Source organism: Vipera ursinii, assembly GCF_947247035.1.
Source record: "Vipera ursinii genome assembly, chromosome: Z".
Classification (NCBI taxonomy): Eukaryota; Metazoa; Chordata; class Lepidosauria; order Squamata; family Viperidae; genus Vipera; species Vipera ursinii.
Genome location: NC_139517.1, coordinates 10,197,228 through 10,215,915, shown reverse-complemented (window position 1 = coordinate 10,215,915; position 18,688 = coordinate 10,197,228). Strand labels below are relative to the sequence as shown.

Genomic DNA, 18,688 nt, shown 5'->3' with positions numbered 1-18,688 from the left:
GATCTAACTGTGTGTTTATCATGTGAAACCCACATTTTAAAAGAACACTTGGAATTCTCAAGAGAAAGAAGTCATGAAAATGAGGCAGAAGAATGCTACAGCTCAGAAGGACAAATCTCCCTGCTGTTGGACGTTCTTCATTACCTTACAAACAAATTCTTCATCATCACACAACTGATCAATATACTGAAGCAGGCCAGGGTCTGGGAACACCCCTTCCTCCTGGTCCTGGGCGTCTCGGCACATCCCTTGTTCTTTCTTCTCAGCTTCTTCTTCCTCCCAGCTGGCCTTTAGGCCTTCCATGATCTCGGCATACTGGTGCACGGCCTCAGCAGGGATCTCCCTGGGTGCTCCTGGGTTGGAAGTACTGGGTGGGCGCTTTTGACGGCGTCGAGGCTGTCGGCTCTTGGAAGCTGATTTCTTTGGAATGTATACTTTTGGGGAAAAGAGGGATTAGGGAGTCAATTCTGAAGAAAACCCACAGGCGTACTTTTGCCACTCCCCTTAAATAGAATGATATGGTCTACTCAGTCCTACGGTTGACCTACAAGGGTCTAGGACAACTTGCCATGGCCAACTCATTGTGGGGCAACTCGCCGTAGGACAATTCAATACTGTATTAACCATTTTCATTCAGTTACTTTTATTATTGGGGGCCACGTTTTCACAGAAACTATTGTAACTCTTGTATTTACTCTTGCAAATACAGAGAAGAGCAAAAAAAAGATGATCAGGGGAGTGGAGGCTAAAACAGATAAAGAACAGCTGCTGGAATTGGGTATGTTTAGTTTAATGAAGAGAAGGACCTGGGGTGACATGATAGAAGTGTTCCAATATCTTACTGGTTGCCAAAAAGAAGAGGGAGTCAAGCAATTCCCCAAAGCATTTGAAGGCAGGACAAGAAGCAATGGATGAAAACTAATCAAGGAGAGAAGCAACCTAGAACTAAGAAGAAATTTTCTGATAGCTAGAACAATTAATCAGTAGAACAACTTGCCTCTGAATGCACCAACACAGGAAGTTTTTAGGAAGAGATTGAACAACCATTTCTCTGAAATGGTATAGGGTTTCCTGCCTGAGTAGTGGGTTGGACTAGAAGACCTCCAAGGTCCCTTCCAATTCTGCTATTCTATTCTATTCTATTCTATTCTATTCTATTCTATTCTATTCTATTCTATTCTATTCTATTCTATTCTATTCTATTCTATTCTATTATTCTATTCTATTCTATTCTATTCTATTCTATTCTATTCTATTCTATTCTATTCTATTCTATTCTATTCTATTCTTCTATTCTATTCTATTCTATTCTATTCTATTCTATTCTATTCTATTCTATTCTATTCTATTCTATTCTATTCTATTCTATTCTATTCTATTCTATTCTATTCTTTCTGGATTGAATTTCCTGGTTTTATTATTATTGGCTGCAGTTCCGTCGAAATTAATTTAATGTTTGTATCTATTGAATTGTCCCTCAGTGAGTTGACCACAGCAAGATCACTGTGGCAAGTTGTCCCATTCTGAACCTATAATTTCTAGAGGATGGCCCAGGGAGCAACTAGATGTTAGCTGAGAAGAAGATGGAAGAATTTTCAGCAGTTTTCAAGGCTACTGCTTGAAATGCTCTTTTCCTTCATTTGGACTGGTCACTGAAAAGAATCGCTGATGCTTCTCCAGTTGGATAAGATCCAAATACTTTCTGCCCAGGGAAATCCTAAATCAGTTTTCACTTATCTATAGCAGGGCTTTTCAACCTTTTCACCCATTGTACCACTTTTAGGATATGGCAATATCCGAGTACCACCAGTCGCCTAGCAAGGTATCAAAAACTTGATGACAAAAAAAAAGGACTGTTCGAAGTTACAATGGCACTGAAAAAAGCCCCCCCCCATAAGCCACAGCTGAGCAAGACACCTGCCTGTCCGCCCGGCGGCGCTCTTCCTCCTGTCCGAGGTTTCCATTGTTGTGAACATTTCTGTTGAGGATTGGCAGTGGGGTGGGGGGGGGTTTGGTTTTTATTTCCCTGGTCTGGTTGCAGCAGGTTTTGATCACTTCACATGACCCTGGGACACTGTGACCGTCATAAGTATGAATCAGTTGCCAAGCATCTGAATGCAAATCACAAGACGCTGGAGATGCTGCAACATTCCAGCTGATCGACGCTACTTCTGGGCTTAGCAGAAGCGCCAGGATCAGCACCGAGATCCAGCTGGAGCCTGGTGCTGATCCTGGCACTTCCACTGAGCCCTGACAGCCCCGAAGAAGCACTGATGCTAGGGCTTCCGCTGAGCCCTGACAGCCCTGCAGCTCCAGCCGTCTCTCGCTCAGGCTTGTGCGGTGCTGCCACCGATTCAGCTCATTCCCCTTCCCCGCTACCACTTTTCTAGGATGGCTGCGTACCACCTGCCAGGTGCCAATGTACCACAGGTGGTACCCGTACCACTGGTTGAAAAGCCCTGATCTATAGCATCTGAATATGGTGGGAATTCCCAATTCTCACTGAGAATCCTGGGAGTTGAAGTCCCACTACATCCAGAGGGAATTGGGTTAGAGAAGGCTAGGCAATGACAGGTCTGGCTTTGTACTAATTTATTGTACACGAAAAAGGCATACTAGCTTAAACTCATAGCAGCCATAGCAGTGTTGGGAAGCAGAGACACACAGGAGCCAAGATTCTAACGACGAGTCCCTATCTAGTGTCCTCCCATAACTCAGGTTGATAGAAGCAACTTTACACAATTCCCACATGTACACACAATGTGTTCCATTGGCATAATGACTTTTGGTGCAATGTGTGCTAGCTGCTGCTGTGCTTTTGCAACAGCATTTTTAACATCTCTGGAATTCTTACGCTTTGCGCACTGCTGCAGCTCAGAATTAGGGATTATTTCAGATTCCTTGTATGGTATTAAAAAGAGAAGTGAGTTGGAAAGGAGGCTGGTGAGCACACTTTATATATCCCAAACACATCACTTAGAGAAACAATTTTTTCCCCAGGATTGCAAAGTGGAGCACTATAAACACATATCCATGAAAGCATGGAGACTAAAGCCTGGTTTGTAATCAGAAACACTGAAACAAGCTAATAGTCCTCATGCCTATATATGCACTGAAGTCCTACTCTGCTCTTAAATTCAGATACAAAATGCTTTAAGCATTCCCTGCTAGAAACATAATTAATGGGTGGGCCCAATAAAGCTACCTACCATCTTTGAACTGCAGCAATCTGGGTAACCACCAGACAGCAGCAATACAATATGGAAAATGGCGTCACCTAGTGGTTATTTGGAGACCTGGTGCTTGCATATGGTACTAAACTATGGTTTACTTTAGCTTTTATTAATAATAACATATCATTATTATTATTATTATTATTATTATTATTATTATTATTATTATTATTATTATTATTATTATTATTATTATTATTATTTGCTTTTGTTGTAGCTGGCAGGTTTATAATCCACATGTACAGGTATTCCTCAATTTGCGCCCACAATTAAGCCAGAATTTCTGTTGCTAAGCAAGACGCTTGTTAAGTTGAGTTTTGCCCCTATTTACAATCTTTCTGGATATAGTTTCTTGCAGTTGTTAAGCTATAACACGGTTCTTAAATGAATCTCCCTTCTCCATTGGCTTTGCTTGTCAGAAGGTAGATTCTGGGGACATTGCAACCGTGATAAATGCACGCCAGTTGCCAAGTGTCTGAATTTTGATCAATCAATCAGAATAGACCTTAGAAATCTTCTAATCCAACCGCCTGCTCAAGTGGGAGACCCTATACCATCTGGACATCTATTTGTCTGACTGGACAAACGGACCCTGAAATACTGGAATACTGCTATCATGTCCCCCCTAGTCCTTTTTTTCTCATACCCAATTCCTACCAACCAAGGATTGTGTTAGCTTTTTTGTCTGCTGCCACAACACATTGCTGGCTCATATTTAAGTGATCATCCACTAGGACTCCAAGGTCCCTCTTGCAGTTACTGTTTTTGAGCCATGGAGATGCTGCAACAGTGTGAAAAATGTAAGTCCGCTTTTTCAGTGCTGTTGTGACTTCAAACAGTCACTAAACGAATGGTTGTAAGTAAAGGACTATCTGTAGTTTGATCATAAAACCATGTTTTACCAATGACATTGCTTGGATTCATACATACTACAGGTAGTCCTCAGTTTATAACCTGCCCATTAGGATCATTAAGTCATGATGGTTGTAAGGTAGGTTGCTACTGTATGTGACTGGAGCTGTTTTCACTGCCTTTTTTGTGGCTGTTGTTAAGTGAGCACAATGGTTGCAGAGCAAACCCATTGTTTGTTATGGAGCGATTTTGCCCAAAACTAGAGGTCAGGACAGGTTGTCCGCAAAAATGTTATAAGTTGTGGTGGGCATGACCGCAGGATATGGGGAACGGCCATAAATGTTGTCTGGCTGCCAGGTGCCCAAAATGCAGTCACATGACCATGGGGTGGGGGGGGGAGGGAGTCAGCTATTGCAATTTTGGAACTGGGTCATAAATATCTTTTGTGAGGTCTGTTGTAACTTTGCAGAATGGCCACTAAACGACCGGTCACAAATCAAGGACTAGCTGTCATTCCAAATCGAGCCAACTACATTACCCATGAACCCACCTCACAGGGCAAGGGGAAAAAAAGGAGTCTCACTGCAAACAAGGCCCCTTATTTTCCCATCATGCCTCTTGTTGACTGACCCTGGGTAATTCTCCGAGCGGCTTCCCTGAGTGAATAAACCATTTGCTCAAACAGCTGATGATGGATAGACAGTACCTTGCTGATGTCCAGACTCAGGGACGGGGGACATTGTTGGCTTGGTGGGTTTGGGGACTGGGTTTTGGAACTGGGAACAGGTGGCCAAGAGTTTGATCTTTTGGATCTGCTGTTCTTCTTCGGCTTCAAATTCCATGAACCTGGGAAAGGATGGAGATGAAGAAGACTGAGTAGGGGGGGGTCAAGCATCTTAAACCCACACCAGATATGCGTAACATACACTGAGGGCCTCGGGGGATACTAAAAGGGACACTTGGAGCCAATTCTCACTTTTCTGCCATTTCATAGAAGATCATGCGTTCAAAATTGCTGCTGTGCTCCCATTCCTGCACAGCACGAGGGATCCCATCCTCTAGGGTCATGTTGGGACGAAGGCGGGCCAGTGAACGGAGGACGGGGCTGTAGGGCAGGATGGCAATATTGTGTATCAACAAGATTTCTCAATTCTGAACAGCCGTCTTCACCGTAATAAGGTACCATTACCCATTGTAGCATCTCCCACCACATGACTTACAACTTTCCATCCCCCACCCCCCACCATTCCTTCCTCAAGCCCTCATCTTCAAGACCCCCTCAGAGTACCTTCTCATCTTCTTGGGCTCTCCAATAGTGTAGCTCAGTGGTTACAGCGCTGTGATAGAAGTGTAATTGATTTAAGTGCACAAAACAAGAAGAAGAGAGTAGCAAGGGGCAAATAAACCAACATTTTGAGAGGCACTTAAAAAAACCGTTAGGGAAAAGATGAGGGGGAAGTTAGCAACAGATTGTACTAAGACTGCCCTATGAGGAAAAGCAGAATATAACTTTGCAGCACCTAAGAGTGGGTTTATTTTGTGCCAGAATTTTTAGAAACTTTTTTTTGGGGGTGGTGGTGCTGATTTTAATTTTGATTCTGCTTTGTTTCTTGACATTACACAAATATTTGACACAAGCATATTTAGCAATGTAGCTGTCGCCTGAATTTATACAGCCTAGCTTAGAATAGTTGTGAGACTAGAAATTCAGGTTTAAATATCGACTCTGATACAAAACCTATTGACTCTAGGTTAGATGTTGGTTGTGTTAAACATAAACTAGACAACCATGTATTTACTGCTCCAGGCTATATGATTATTTTATGGTCTGGAGGAGTGAAAGATCACCCATGATTATTCAGTTAACCATAAGTAAATATGTCCTGTGATGAACAAAGCAACATCTCTGAGACCAGGATACCTCATAGAATTGTTGGGAGGATAAATCTGAAGGCAAGATTACTACTGATGCCGCTTGGATGCTGAAGGAGAAAGGTGGAATATAAATTAATCAAAGAAACAAACAGCTATCGGTTGTCTATCCTTAAACTCATAGATCTGAAATTTTAGATGGACCTCTTGCTGTGGAGGTAAAATGAAAATCTCTGTAAATCTGACTCGCTAACTTTACATTCAGCGTTCACAATTTGAGATTTGGAGCTAACCAGTTCTTAGTTTGCTACCAAAGTCATATTGCTTTGGGCCAAGCCATTTCCCTCCCTTGAGTCTATTTTTCTAATGGGTTGAACTGAGTATTTTTTGAAAAACAGGATTTGTTCTAAACTTGGCATTTTGTCCCAGTGAAGGATAATTTAATTTTAAGTGTCTCTAGTCCCATTTTATAGTCTAGGTTCATATATTGCTCAATACCATGGTTTATCAGAAGTCACTAAACCATGATGTCTACTATATAGCTGGGTTCACCCAGCAAGCTAAATCAAAAATCTAATACATTCCCCTAGGATTTGGCATATTGGCTGAACCCTGTCTATATCTCCTTATCTTCCCAAGACAAGATCAGCCTTCCAACCTATGGATCTTGCCCACCAGGATCCTCACATGAAAAAACAAGCAAGAGCTTCTGCATCAGGTGTGGCTGGGAAATGGCGCCTTGCCAAAGCCTTGTAGCGTTGCCAGCGCCGGTAATTCTCATAAACTCCCTTGGAGGTACAAGCAAAAGAGGTGTCACTGGAAGGTGACCCTTGTGCAGATGGGACAGCCTCAGGTGCTCTGGTTTTCCGACCACCTGGCTCCTCACCAGCTTTCGACAATAACACAGTGCGGATGCCGGGACCACCTGGCCCATCCCGGCGGTGGGTGGCCCAACCTAATGGCATCCCTGTCAGGAAGAAAGTCTGAGTTCGGGGCAGCTCCTCACTGCCTCCCATAAGTGGTCCTTCACGTTTCAGTTTGATGATCAGCTTGCTTCCTGGGGTATCAGCTGAGGTCACCAGTAAAGCAGCCCCAGGAAAAGCTGGCAGGAGCAGTGAAGGAACATTTGGGGGGCAGGATGAGAGGCCAGGGGCCTGGGTATGATTCTGGGAGGTCATGATCCTACAGGAGAAAGAATCTTTAGCAAATTGAGCTGGCCAAGAAAACTGACAGCCCTTTGGTCTCTGAGAGGTCCTGCTGTAACAGCATTAGTGGAAGTGGATTGGATGCTGGGTCTTCTGGGAAATTCATGAGGCCAGCATCTGGTTTCCAAGAAGATCGTTCATTGTTGACTTGACTCTAGGTGCAAAGGTTGAATAACGGTTCCAGAACTTGGATGTCTTGGTGGTTCTAATAAGGGGGAGGAAGTTTAAAGTTCTACCTGCAGATCCGACCTGAATTTTCATACAGTGGCTCTGTATTTATCATGTATAATATTCCATTGTGTGAACATAATTTATTTATTTATTTATTATATTTTTATACCGCCCTTCTCCCGAAGGACTCAGGGCGGTGTACAGGGCAATAAATATAAAAAAGCGGAATACAAAAGTTAAAAAAAACGATTAAATATTTAGCCCAGTTTAAAACAGTATTAAAACATATTAAAACCCCAACCCTAACCCATCAGACCAGGTCAGACTGCTCGAATAGATATGTTTTTAAGTCGCGCCGGAAGGAGCGAAGGTCAGGGGCCGTCCAGAGCTCAACCGGCAAGCGGTTCCATAGGTCTGGCGCACCCACAGAGAACGCCCTCCCCCTGGTGGCCACCAATCGGCATTCTTTGATCGGAGGCACCCTGAAGAGGCCCTCTCTGTGGGAGCGCACTGGACGGAGGGAAGTTGACGCCGGCCGCAGGTGTTGCCATAGGTAATCCGGACCCATGCCATGTAGGGCTTTGTAAGTCATTACTAACACCTTGAATCTCACCCGGAGGGCAACCGGCAGCCAATGCAGCTCGCGGAGCAAAGGTGTAGCATGGGAGTATCGGGAAACCCCCAGCACAACTCGCGCGGCTGCATTTTGCACCAGTTGGAGCCTCCAAGTGGACTTCAAGGGCAGCCCCATGTAGAGAGCATTACAGTAGTCTAGACGAGAAGTCACGAGCGCATGAGTGACTGTACGCAAGGCATCCCGGTCTAGATAGGGTCGCAACTGGCGCACCAGGCGAACCTGGGCAAAGGCCCCCCTAGTCACAGCTCCGATATGCTCTTCTAAAGAGAGCTGTGAATCTAGAAGGACCCCCCAAGTTGCACGCCCTATCTACGGGAGGTAATAGCTCACTCCCCATGGACAAAGATGGAATAATCAGAATTTCCCGGGATGCCAGCACGAACAGCCACTCAGTCTTGTCAGGGTTGAGTCGAAGCCTGTTCCTCCCCATCCAGACCCGGACCACCTCCAGGAAGCGGGACATCACGTCGAGGGCATCACTGGGGTGGTTTGGGGTCGAAATAAAAAGCTGGGTATCATCAGCATATTGATGATACCCAACTCCAAAACCACGAATGATCTCACCCAGCGGCTTCATATAGATGTTGAACAGGAGAGGCGAGAGAACCGATCCCTGAGGAACTCCACAAATGAGAGGTCTCAAGGTCGATCTCTGCCCCCCTGCCAACACCGACTGCGAGCGTCCCAGAAGGGAAAATGGAATGGAAAATACTTTCTGCGAGAAGGAACGTTCTATTCCATCTCAACAATACTTTCTAAGGATGTTTATCTCTTAGGTCAGGGGTGTCAAACTCAATTTCATTGAGGGCCGCATCAGCATTGCGGTTGCCCTCAAGGGGCCGGGTGAGTATGGCCTGGGTGGGCGTGGCCTACTGGGTGGGCGTGGCTAGAGTGCGTATGGCCTACTGGGTGGGCATGGCCAGCTCTACATCGTTCGCATCAAGGGTGCCTATGGAGGCCTGGGCAGGAGTGGGACAGATCTGAGGGTCTCTGGCAGAAGGAGGGTCTCTGGGCCAGGGCCAAGGCTTCGCGGGCCACATGAAACCACTTTGCGGGCTGGATCCGGCCCCCGGGCCTTGTGTTTGACATGTCTGTCTTAGGTCTTTTATTTATTTATTTATTTTATTGGATTTATATACCGCCCTTTCCCGAAGGACTCAGGGCGGTTTACAGGGTATTTAAAACAAAGATCGATACAAAAGTTAAAACCAATTTAAAAAAAATTAAATCAATCCCTAAAAAATAAAAACCCCAATTAACCTGTAAACAGGAATAGGTTACAATAACCTACTGGGTTCCATGATTAGGATTCATGCCTGATGTTGCCTGTACACAACACAGCTCTTACGAAAGGTAAAGAAGCAAGTTTTAGAAATTACTTTTGGGTCAGCTGACAATCCTTCCTTTAGCTGAGACCTTTAAAAAAAAAACAAATCACACGGGAGCCCTATGAAGTTACATACCTTCCCCCAAATATGATCTAAGTCCGGTTTACCAAAATTGAAACAGCAAGGGGGTGTTTGTGAGGCGCAGTTTGATACATGATGTCTCTTCTGACATGGGGCAGTGAATTGTAGGCACATGTTATCCCCTTGAGGGCAGCCTCGACTGACACAATGTAAACCAGTTTCAAACTGTTTTAACTGTCATATGGCCTCTATTAACAGAATTTTGAGAAATGTAGTTTGGAGAAAAAGCCAATAAACCCTCCTCTGAGAGGATTTGCTCCCAGGTGACACAATGGAAATGGGGTGCTGGTTTTTGGTGACGCCCAAGAGAAAATTGACTTCTAGACGCGTTCCAGCTTTATTCTACAACAGGGCAAGAAAGGTGAGCTGGAGAGTGATCTAAGATTTCTTTCATTTAACTGCTTGGAAATGTGATGTTCTTCTCCTCTCTTCGATCAAACAATGAGCTGTCACAAATTAGATGTTTTGAGGTCATCGATAAGTTTTTGCAGGGGCAGTTGTTGCTTGTGACGCAACTTGCTTTTTTAATTAATGCGGCAAGCTGTCTTTTCTAAGAAAATCCAACGAAAACCTGAACGAAAACCTCCCCAAAAAAAGCCCCCACATCCTCAGCGACAATGCTTTCGACAAAATAAGGCAGGGGTCTTCAAACTTGGCCCTTTTATGACTTGTGGACTTCAACTCCCAGAATTCCTCAGCCAGCAAAGCTGGCTGAGGAATTCTGGGAGTTGAAGTCCACAAGTCATAAAAGGGCCAAGTTTGAAGTCCCCTGAAATAAGGCTTGCGCGAGAGAAGAACGACTACCCTTCCCAGAATTCATTGAGGGAAGAGACTCCAGGAGAGCACTGCGAGCCAGACAGTGACGTGATTCGTCGAGCTTCAGACGAATAAAACGACAAGACCCAGAATGCTCTGTTTCTTGGGCGGTTCTTCTTTGGAAGATTCAAGTGGAGCGGTATCCCGGAAGCGGTGGCACGCACGTGCGTGTGCGGAGTAGCGGAAGGAAGAACTGCGTTTTTTTCATAATAAATAAACCTGTAAACTCAGCGGCTTTGCGGTTGCAGCTCGGTCACAATGTTTCTGCAGTACTACATCAATGAACAAGGGGAGAGAATCTACACTCTCAAGGTAAGACTTGTTTGGAACAGAAAAGGACAGAGTAGCAAGAGTTGGGAAGGGACCTCGGAGGTCTTCTAGTCCAACCCCTCCGCTCAAGCAATAGACCCTAGAACAGGGGTAGGCAACCTCGGCTCTTTTATGACTCATGGACTTCAACTCCCAGAATTCCTGAGCTAGCTTGGCTGGCTCAGGAATTCTGGGAGTTGAAGTCCATGAGTCATAAAAGAGCCGAGGTTGCCTACCCCTGCCCTAGAACAACCTTGGCTCTTTTATGACTCGTGGACTTCAACTCCCAGAATTCCTGAGCCAGCCATGGAGTCTACTCTGGACCATTTTAGACAAAATGGTTGTCCAGTCTCTTTTTTTTTTAATTGAAAAGTTTTACAATACGTTTTTTTTAAAAAAGACAAAACCCCTCCCAACCCCCTCCCCTCTCCCCAACCCTCCCCAACCCCTCCCTCCCCTCCCCCTCCCCCCTCCCCGACTTCCCAGAGCTCAATACAGGGTATAAAAATACAAACCATCATAGTCTACCTTATGCAAACAACAATAAACTATTAAATCTATCGCACTTTAACTCTTATAAAATAACTACAAGCTCAAGTCTCTTTTGGAAAGCCTCCAGATGGAGCATGCACAACTTCTGCAGGCAGGTTGTTCCACTGGTTAATTGTTCTATCAGGAAATTTCTCTTTCGTTCTAGGTTGCTTCTCTCCTTGATTTCTTTCCGTCCATTGCTTCTTGTCCTGCCTTCTGGTGCTTTGGAAAATAGGTTGACCCCCCCCCCCTTCTTCTTTGTGGTAGCCCCTCAGATATTGGAAAACTACTGTCATGTCACCTCTAGTCCCGCTTTTCATTAAACTGGATCAATCCAATTCCTGCAACTGTTCTTCATATGTTTTAGCCTCCAGGCCTCTAATCATCTTTTTTGCTCTTTTCTACCCTCTTTCCAGAATCTCTACCTCTTTTCTATAATATTGTTACCAACATGATTATACAATATGGTGACCAACATGATTATATAATACGATGACCAATATAAAAAGCCATGGAAATATAATTCCCATGGCCATTTAGCGATTTGTCTGAATGGTTGGCCTGTTTTATTTTTTTTGATATCCTGTAGCTAATCTTCATGCATCTGGTGTGGCTGCAAACACAATTTTCTTTCCAAAGTATTTCTCTTAATCATCTTTTGGGAAGTAAAGGGAGGTGGAGAGAATGATCTCCATATGCAGCTGGATTTGCAGAATTTAATATGGGAATATTTTTTGTTCAGTTTAAAACTAGGATAATTAATTCTGGGGCTCTTCCAGGTCTTTAGCCTGGAGAAGAAAAACTGGGAAATATAGAAACCGGTGTGAAAAAAAGTTAGAATGGGATCGTTATCTAGATTTGGGAATGGAATATTCATTTACTGTATCTTATAGAATTTTTCACACCTCCTAAAGCAAAACTGATAAAAAGAGATTGAAAGCACAAATATGCAACTCAGTGGTTAGAGCCATAGAGCTGTTTGTTTTGTGATATTAAGGCTTGCAAAAGAGGCACCAATAATAATTTATAATTTATTAATAAAGCCAAACACAAACTGATATTTAACTGTGGTTGAAAAGAAGAAAATGTGGATCATTGATGTGACAGTACCAGAGGACAGTAGAAGAGAAGACAAAGAGTTGGGGAGGATCACAAAGTAACAAGATTTGAAAATAAAAATTGAAAAATTATAGCATAAGCTGCCCAGGTTGGTCCCAATAGTTATCGGCACACTTAGTGCCAGACCAAAAAATCTTGGATGGCCCTTAGAAATTGCGCACATTGACCAAATTTCTGTCAATTGCGAAAGGCCGCACTACTTGGATCCACACATATATTACAACATCTTAGGTTTTGGGAAAGAACGTGATATGTATGAAGGTCAACGCCAGCTAAAGACTTGCAGCTGTGATTTCACATTGTAGGGTATATAATAATACAATAATTTTTTAAAATTTATATGCTTCCCAACTCCTGGCAACTATGGATGGTTTACAATTGTTAAAATATTTAAAACAAAGAGAAGTGGAAAATAACTCTACAAAACAGTACAAGCCAAAAGAAAAATGATGGCAATGAAAGTAAACCCAGAGACAAAGAGAGGGGAAGAAAAGAACATCAATTGTCTTCTCCAAAGGTCTGGGCAAAGATGATGATGATAACTTTATGATAACTTTATTGTCACTTTGTACACCAATCGGCATACATCAAAATGAAATTTCGTTGCATACAGCTCTCAAAGGGTCACCACCTCCGATATATACTTCTTGTTCGTGGCCCGCTCAAATTTCACATTGTCCATTTTAGTCTCTAGGGAGTGAACGATGGCACACAGGACAGATGGAAATGGGGCTCCATGTGGATTAGCCCTCAAATTCGCTTGTATTCCGGCAACCTTGCCTTCTTTCCTTTTTCTGATCCTGACTCTTCCACCTTTTCCTTAAAGAGGCCTTGCTTCTTTTCGCCCCTCTAGCACGCTGCCGCCTCCACCAACTCCTCCTAAAGCCTCTCTCTCTTCCTCTGGGCCTGCTGGCAGCCTCATCCAGTTCCTTCACTCCATAAGCTCCAGGTCCTCTCCTCCTCTGCCTCCTCTGGAAACAGCCCTGAGCTAGGTCATTTGAAATACCAGTAGTATTTTAATCACCACATTAGATTCTCAATACTACCAAAAGTCTTTCCCATAACCTTTAATTGGGCAAAATGTTAGGAAACCATAGGACAACAATTTCTGAAACAAACTACTTCAAATAGGCTAATTTATATAATGCATCCATAATCTAGGACTCAAGACTCCTGTGGAATTGAAATTTTGCAAATGGTACAAAGCTTTTTATGACACAAACAATATCCTTATGACACAATACAAAATGTCATAAAATACGTCCTGTGCTGATGTTTGATTGTGGTACGCGTATATCAGTGGTTCCCATCTTTTCTGGCTCCATGGAGCGGTGCTGGGAGGGATGGTTTTGCATGCCCAACCTAGATCCTGCCCATGTGCAGATGAAGCTTTGTTCATCTGCTGCTTGTATGGCTGTGTTCCCAACAGGCTGCGGACCGATATAGGATTGTGGATCAGGGTGTGGGGACCCCTCTGCTATACAGTTCAACATAGTACCAATAGAGAATATTTGTAGCTTAGGGTTGAATTGAGGGGTCCTTGGTGCTCCCTCTGAGCTTGGCTGTTTTCTTGCAGTTGTTTCATTATCCAACTAGGTAACATTATCTGTGCTGGCGCTGAACATCTAGCATTGATGATGTCACCCAGTTTGGGTAATGAAACATCTGCAAAAAAATAACCCAGCACAGAGAGCACCAAAGATCTCTCAGTTCAACATGTGCTATTTTCAAGGCAGATACATCTCTGAATGAATCCTAACTTTTCCAGTGAAGGCAGTGCATTAGAAGCTCTGTCATTGTTGAAGACACTGAGGAATCTGGTAAGGAAATATTTCTGAAACGATGACCCCATGGGGTCATTGGTTGTCTAATGTTAGACCTGTTTTTGATAAGAAAGCACATTTGATGGATGCTAGTGGTATCAGTCAAACACCAATGGACACATGACCTTTTCCCAGAGCTGGATCCGTGTGTGTTTGCGAGTGAAAATAAAGACTCCAGAGAGAACTGCAGGGAGACTTTTAACACTTTCCAATTTGCTTTCGAGGTCAGTTGCTTGGTGGCTGAATATACTTTTCTAAATTAAAGAGAAGCATTGCAGCACAATCCTCATGCAGGTTACTGAGCATCTCAGCATTGTTTTTTCATGGTCTTCTAATACTTTGCAGATGTTCTGGATACGTTCCAGTGAACTTTCAATAAGTTATGCTCATACAGCTATTTCATCTGAGAGGTTGGGGGCCTGCATGATTTTAAGATGAAATATGTTGATTTCAAGTTAATACATCATCTTCATGAAATTGACACACGGTTCTGTTTTGCCTCCCCGGCTTTGTAGAAGGTGGATCCATCCGGCCAGCCAACATGTTCAGCCCATCCTGCCCGCTTCTCTCCTGATGACAAATATTCTCGACATAGGATCACCATCAAAAAACGCTTCGGTGTCCTGATGACCCAGCAGCCTCGGCCTGTTGTTTAAATGAGCTTCCCTCCTGCTCCTGAGTTACAAAGGCAGCAGATAAGCTTTGAGAGCAGCTTTGAATAAGCCCATGAAGGCGAAGAATACCTGTCAATCTGCCGTCCACATTGTTGCCGATGTTTGTCAAACTTGACTCAATTCCCTTTGCGTTCTGTGGAAGAGGAATGAATGAGATCCTGCAAGCAAGCAAGACAGAATTATATTGTATTCACGTTTTTCTGGCTATGTAGTTCTGGAAATAAAGTGAGATTTTCCATTGTTCTGCTTCTTTAGCATGATGGGTCTGTGTCATATTTTCCGGAGGATAGCTTTTTTTTTTTTTTTAGCATGGTAGGGCTATCAATATCAGTAACACTGGAAAAAAGTGACTTGTATTTTGAGTGGGTGATTCTTTTAGTTCTTAAGCTAGCCAGCTAACTTTTGGCTATGTGGCACAACAAGTGGATTGATGCTGACTTGAAAATCACACTCATTGACAGTTTCTCATCAAACTGTAGGGAAATATTGAGTGGGGTACTATAAGGTTCTGTCTTCCTTCCTTAACTCTATTTTTTTTTCAATATTTTTTTTATTTTGGGTATGGAAAAAGCTTATCAAATATACTAATATTACAAAATTGGATGGGATAAATAATGATCTGGGGGAAAAAATCCAAAATGTACTTACAATTTTGTTTTTAAAATGGCTTAAAAATAACAATGAAATTGAACAGACAAATGCAAAGTCATCCATCTGAGAAACAGACAACAAATGCATAAATACAGGATGGGGCTTGGTAGTAACATTTAGGAAAAAGGTTTTAGAATAGCAGTTCATCATAAATAACAGCAATGGTATTTAGACTTATACACTGCTTCACAGTACTTTACAGTCCTCTGGCTCCTCATTTTATTGATCTCAGAAGGATGGAAAGCTGAGTCCATCTTGATCTGGTCAGGATTGAACTGCTGGCAGTTGGCAGAATTAGCCTAAAATACGGCATTCTAAACACTGTCACTGCAGCAATCTGAATTAAACAATCTGAGTTAAAATACACTACATGACTCGGCAGTATAGTGATGCAAAGAAGGCAAATATTTTAGGCTCTTTCAAGGGAAGTATACTTTCCAAATCATAAGTAATAATTTATCTTCATTCTGCATTGGTTGGACACCCCCACACTTTGAATTCAGTTCTGGGTACTACATTTTAAGATTCAGAGGAATCAAAGCAAATTTCAACAAAAGGTACAAAGATGATCCAGGGGGTGAGAAACTAGATTCAGTGAACAAACAGAAAACTAAAGAGAAATTTAATAGTGCTCTTCAGCTCTGAAAAGTTGCCAACAAGCAAGAGTTGCCAAATAGAATAGGTTTGGATGGGTAAATGAGAATCAGACACAAAGTCTATTGCCCTTTCCTGGGTTTGGGATGCTTGAAGATATTCTTGCAAGTAAGCAGAAAAGTGCCTAAATTGTCCCAGTTCGTAAACTATGCCAATAGTAACCATGTAATGCAGGGTGTTGTTGTTTTTTTTAGCAATTTGAATTTTGCTGGCTGCTTAGGGTCTCCCCAACAGATTAGGGCAGCCATGTAAAATGGCTGCTTAAGGTTTCATTTCTGTTGGTTACAGGTGAGACTTGTGCCATAGTTGAGAACCCAAAAAACTTCGCTCACCTGTTTTTTTTATCACGAGATTGCCACTCTCCTCACCCTGTATCTTGGACATATTTATTGCAGCATAATTGTTGAAAATTTTAATGCTCTTGGGGAAAGGGTGATCAACCATACAAGACAACTATACAGCAGGTGGTCATTTTCTACTGCCAGTTGTCTGACATCACATGGATGCAGAATACTGAAGAGGCTTGTTGTGCATTCTGTTTTGTTCTTGTATTGCTTGAGTTTCCACTTCCTGCCTCAAACTGGGGGTGGAAAAGGCTGATCTAAGCCAAAGACCGCTATTTAAAATGTCTCATGTTCATATCCTGCTGCTGAAACCGCAGTTAAGAGTGGGGATGAAGACACAATAAATAGAAGGGCTGCTGCCATTAGATTTCGAGCAGAGCGGAGGCTCACATGAATTAAGCAAGGCTGAATCAGCACCTAGCACTTCTGTGCTACTCAGTCTGATGCAGCTTTTTTTTTTTTTGCTGACCAGAGGTGTGTAGAAAATGGGGAACAATTTGTGTCTCCAAGCAGGGAGAATCCATGCAAGTATATTTGGGGTGGCATGCCAGGATTGGATATTATACAGAACCAAAGTATGGTTGGATAACTTTGGAGTGTGAAACCTCAAGCAGGTGGTTTTCCACAGATATGAAAAAAGGCGTATCACTTTTATCTTTCCCTCAACACCCTTCAGCTGCTTAGTAGTTGCAGGAGGAACAATTGGTGCAACTGGTCATCATGCAGGACTAGTCTTAAGAAGACTGTTTCAGGTCCTTGGGCTCAAACTAGTATCTCTCAGTATAATATAGGGCAGGGGTGTCAAACTCGCAACATCACGTGACGTGTTGCAACGTATTGCGACTTTCCCCCCATTACCGGCAATGGGGTGGGCACGGTTTTGGCATGACGCATCTGACCCGTGGGCCCACAGTTTGACACCCGATATAGGGGGAAACACAGAATAGCAAACTCCCTTAAGCTTCATGGAGAAAACCATTTATTAAACTTGACCTGTCCATTTATAATATAAGCTGGACTATGACTCAGGCTGGCCTATGCGGAGATGATTCAGACACCCTACACTGAATCCTTTCCAAATGTATTCAAAATTGCTTTCCTTTTTTGTGTCAGTTTAACAGTCTTACCACCAAAAGGATCCAATAATTTTGGTCAAGAACTAGAAAAAGCTGAGCAGGGACAGACTGGCCAGTAGATTGTAAGCTAAGCTTGTAAGCCGCCCTGAGTCTTTGGAGAAGGGCGGGATATAAATGGAATTTAAAAAAAAAAGATTTCCTCTTACAGGGTTGGGAAGCAAATTCAATTCTGATTTATTCATTTTATTTAATTTAATAAAGTTAAATATGATTTTCTTCTCCTGGAAGGTTTCGAGGAGAAGGGGAAAGAAGGCAAAACAGAAGTTAATGGTGGAATTATTTGGGATGGGTGAAAAGGAAGGGCTTCCTTGCACAGAATGAAAAATGCCACAACAGAGTCTTCCATTGTGATGCCAACAATTTTGATGGCTTTAGAAAGGAATTAAGACTAACATCAGACCCTCCGTGACACTGACCACTAATTTTGGGTGGTATATTTTTGGAATGTCTCATGTGCCCTAAATAATCACCAGTGACTCAGAAGCAAGTATGGAAAAGAGCTATTGGTCTCCTAATATTGCTTGCAGGCTTCCCAGATGCATGGACCGCTATGGGACACATGCCCTCAAAGCTACCATGGCCTTTCCTTTCTTTTGAAGGGCTGTGATATTACAACATATTAACCACTTCAAGCTAAATGCTTTGTAATATTGCATTGCTGCAATGCCTGCTATGCATTATTCTACAATATCACTGCATGTAATGATCACACACATTACGCTGCAGTATCATTGCATTTCTTTGCACACTATAATGTGCCTGTAGCCTTTCAAGCCATGGGGGGGAAGACTTCAACTCCCAGAATTCCCCAGCCAGAAAAGCTTAGCCAAGATGCCAAGATATTATTATAATAATAATAATAATAATAATAATAATAATAATAATAATAATAATAATAATAATAATAATAAGTTGGAAGGGACCTTGGAGGTCATCTAGTCCAACCCCCTGCTCAGGCAGGAAACACTGCCATAAAAACTAATCTTCAGCTCTGCTCCTAGTGACATGTAGGTAATAATGTAGATGTCATGGCTCCATTCTGGGGATTCTCTCTCTCTCTCTCTCTCTCACACACACACACACACCATTTCTAATATAAGTTTCCAGCCCATTCTCCATCCAAGGAGGAACCAGGCCTGGCCAAGCTTAGCATCGCAGAAAAGCCAAGATTGCCCCAGACTTTGGTTAAGGA

The 18,688-nt window shown here is 42.9% G+C and overlaps 2 protein-coding genes across 2 annotated transcripts in view; one reads left to right on the top strand and one right to left on the bottom strand.

Annotated features, from left to right (window-relative positions):
• The window catches only part of LOC310649375 (uncharacterized protein), a 403,049-nt gene that overhangs the window by 259,473 nt on the left and 124,888 nt on the right, over window positions 1–18,688 (bottom strand). The gene's annotated exons all lie outside the window — the stretch shown is intronic.
• Window positions 10,382–15,444, top strand: NOP10 (NOP10 ribonucleoprotein). Its single transcript, XM_083377842.1, has 2 exons — window positions 10,382–10,567; window positions 14,553–15,444. Exons 1-2 carry the CDS (start codon window positions 10,514–10,516, stop codon window positions 14,691–14,693), a joined length of 195 nt encoding a protein of 64 aa, XP_083233968.1. The 5' UTR covers window positions 10,382–10,513; the 3' UTR covers window positions 14,694–15,444.

What these genes read in the sequence shown, in the direction of transcription:
- NOP10 (XM_083377842.1), top strand. Translation starts at nt 10,514, where the DNA reads ATGTTTCTGCAGTACTACATCAATGAACAAGGGGAGAGAATCTACACT. An exon ending in AGAGAATCTACACTCTCAAG is followed by an intron (nt 10,568 to 14,552) that starts GTAAGACTTGTT and finishes CCGGCTTTGTAG; the next exon opens with AAGGTGGATCCATCCGGCCA.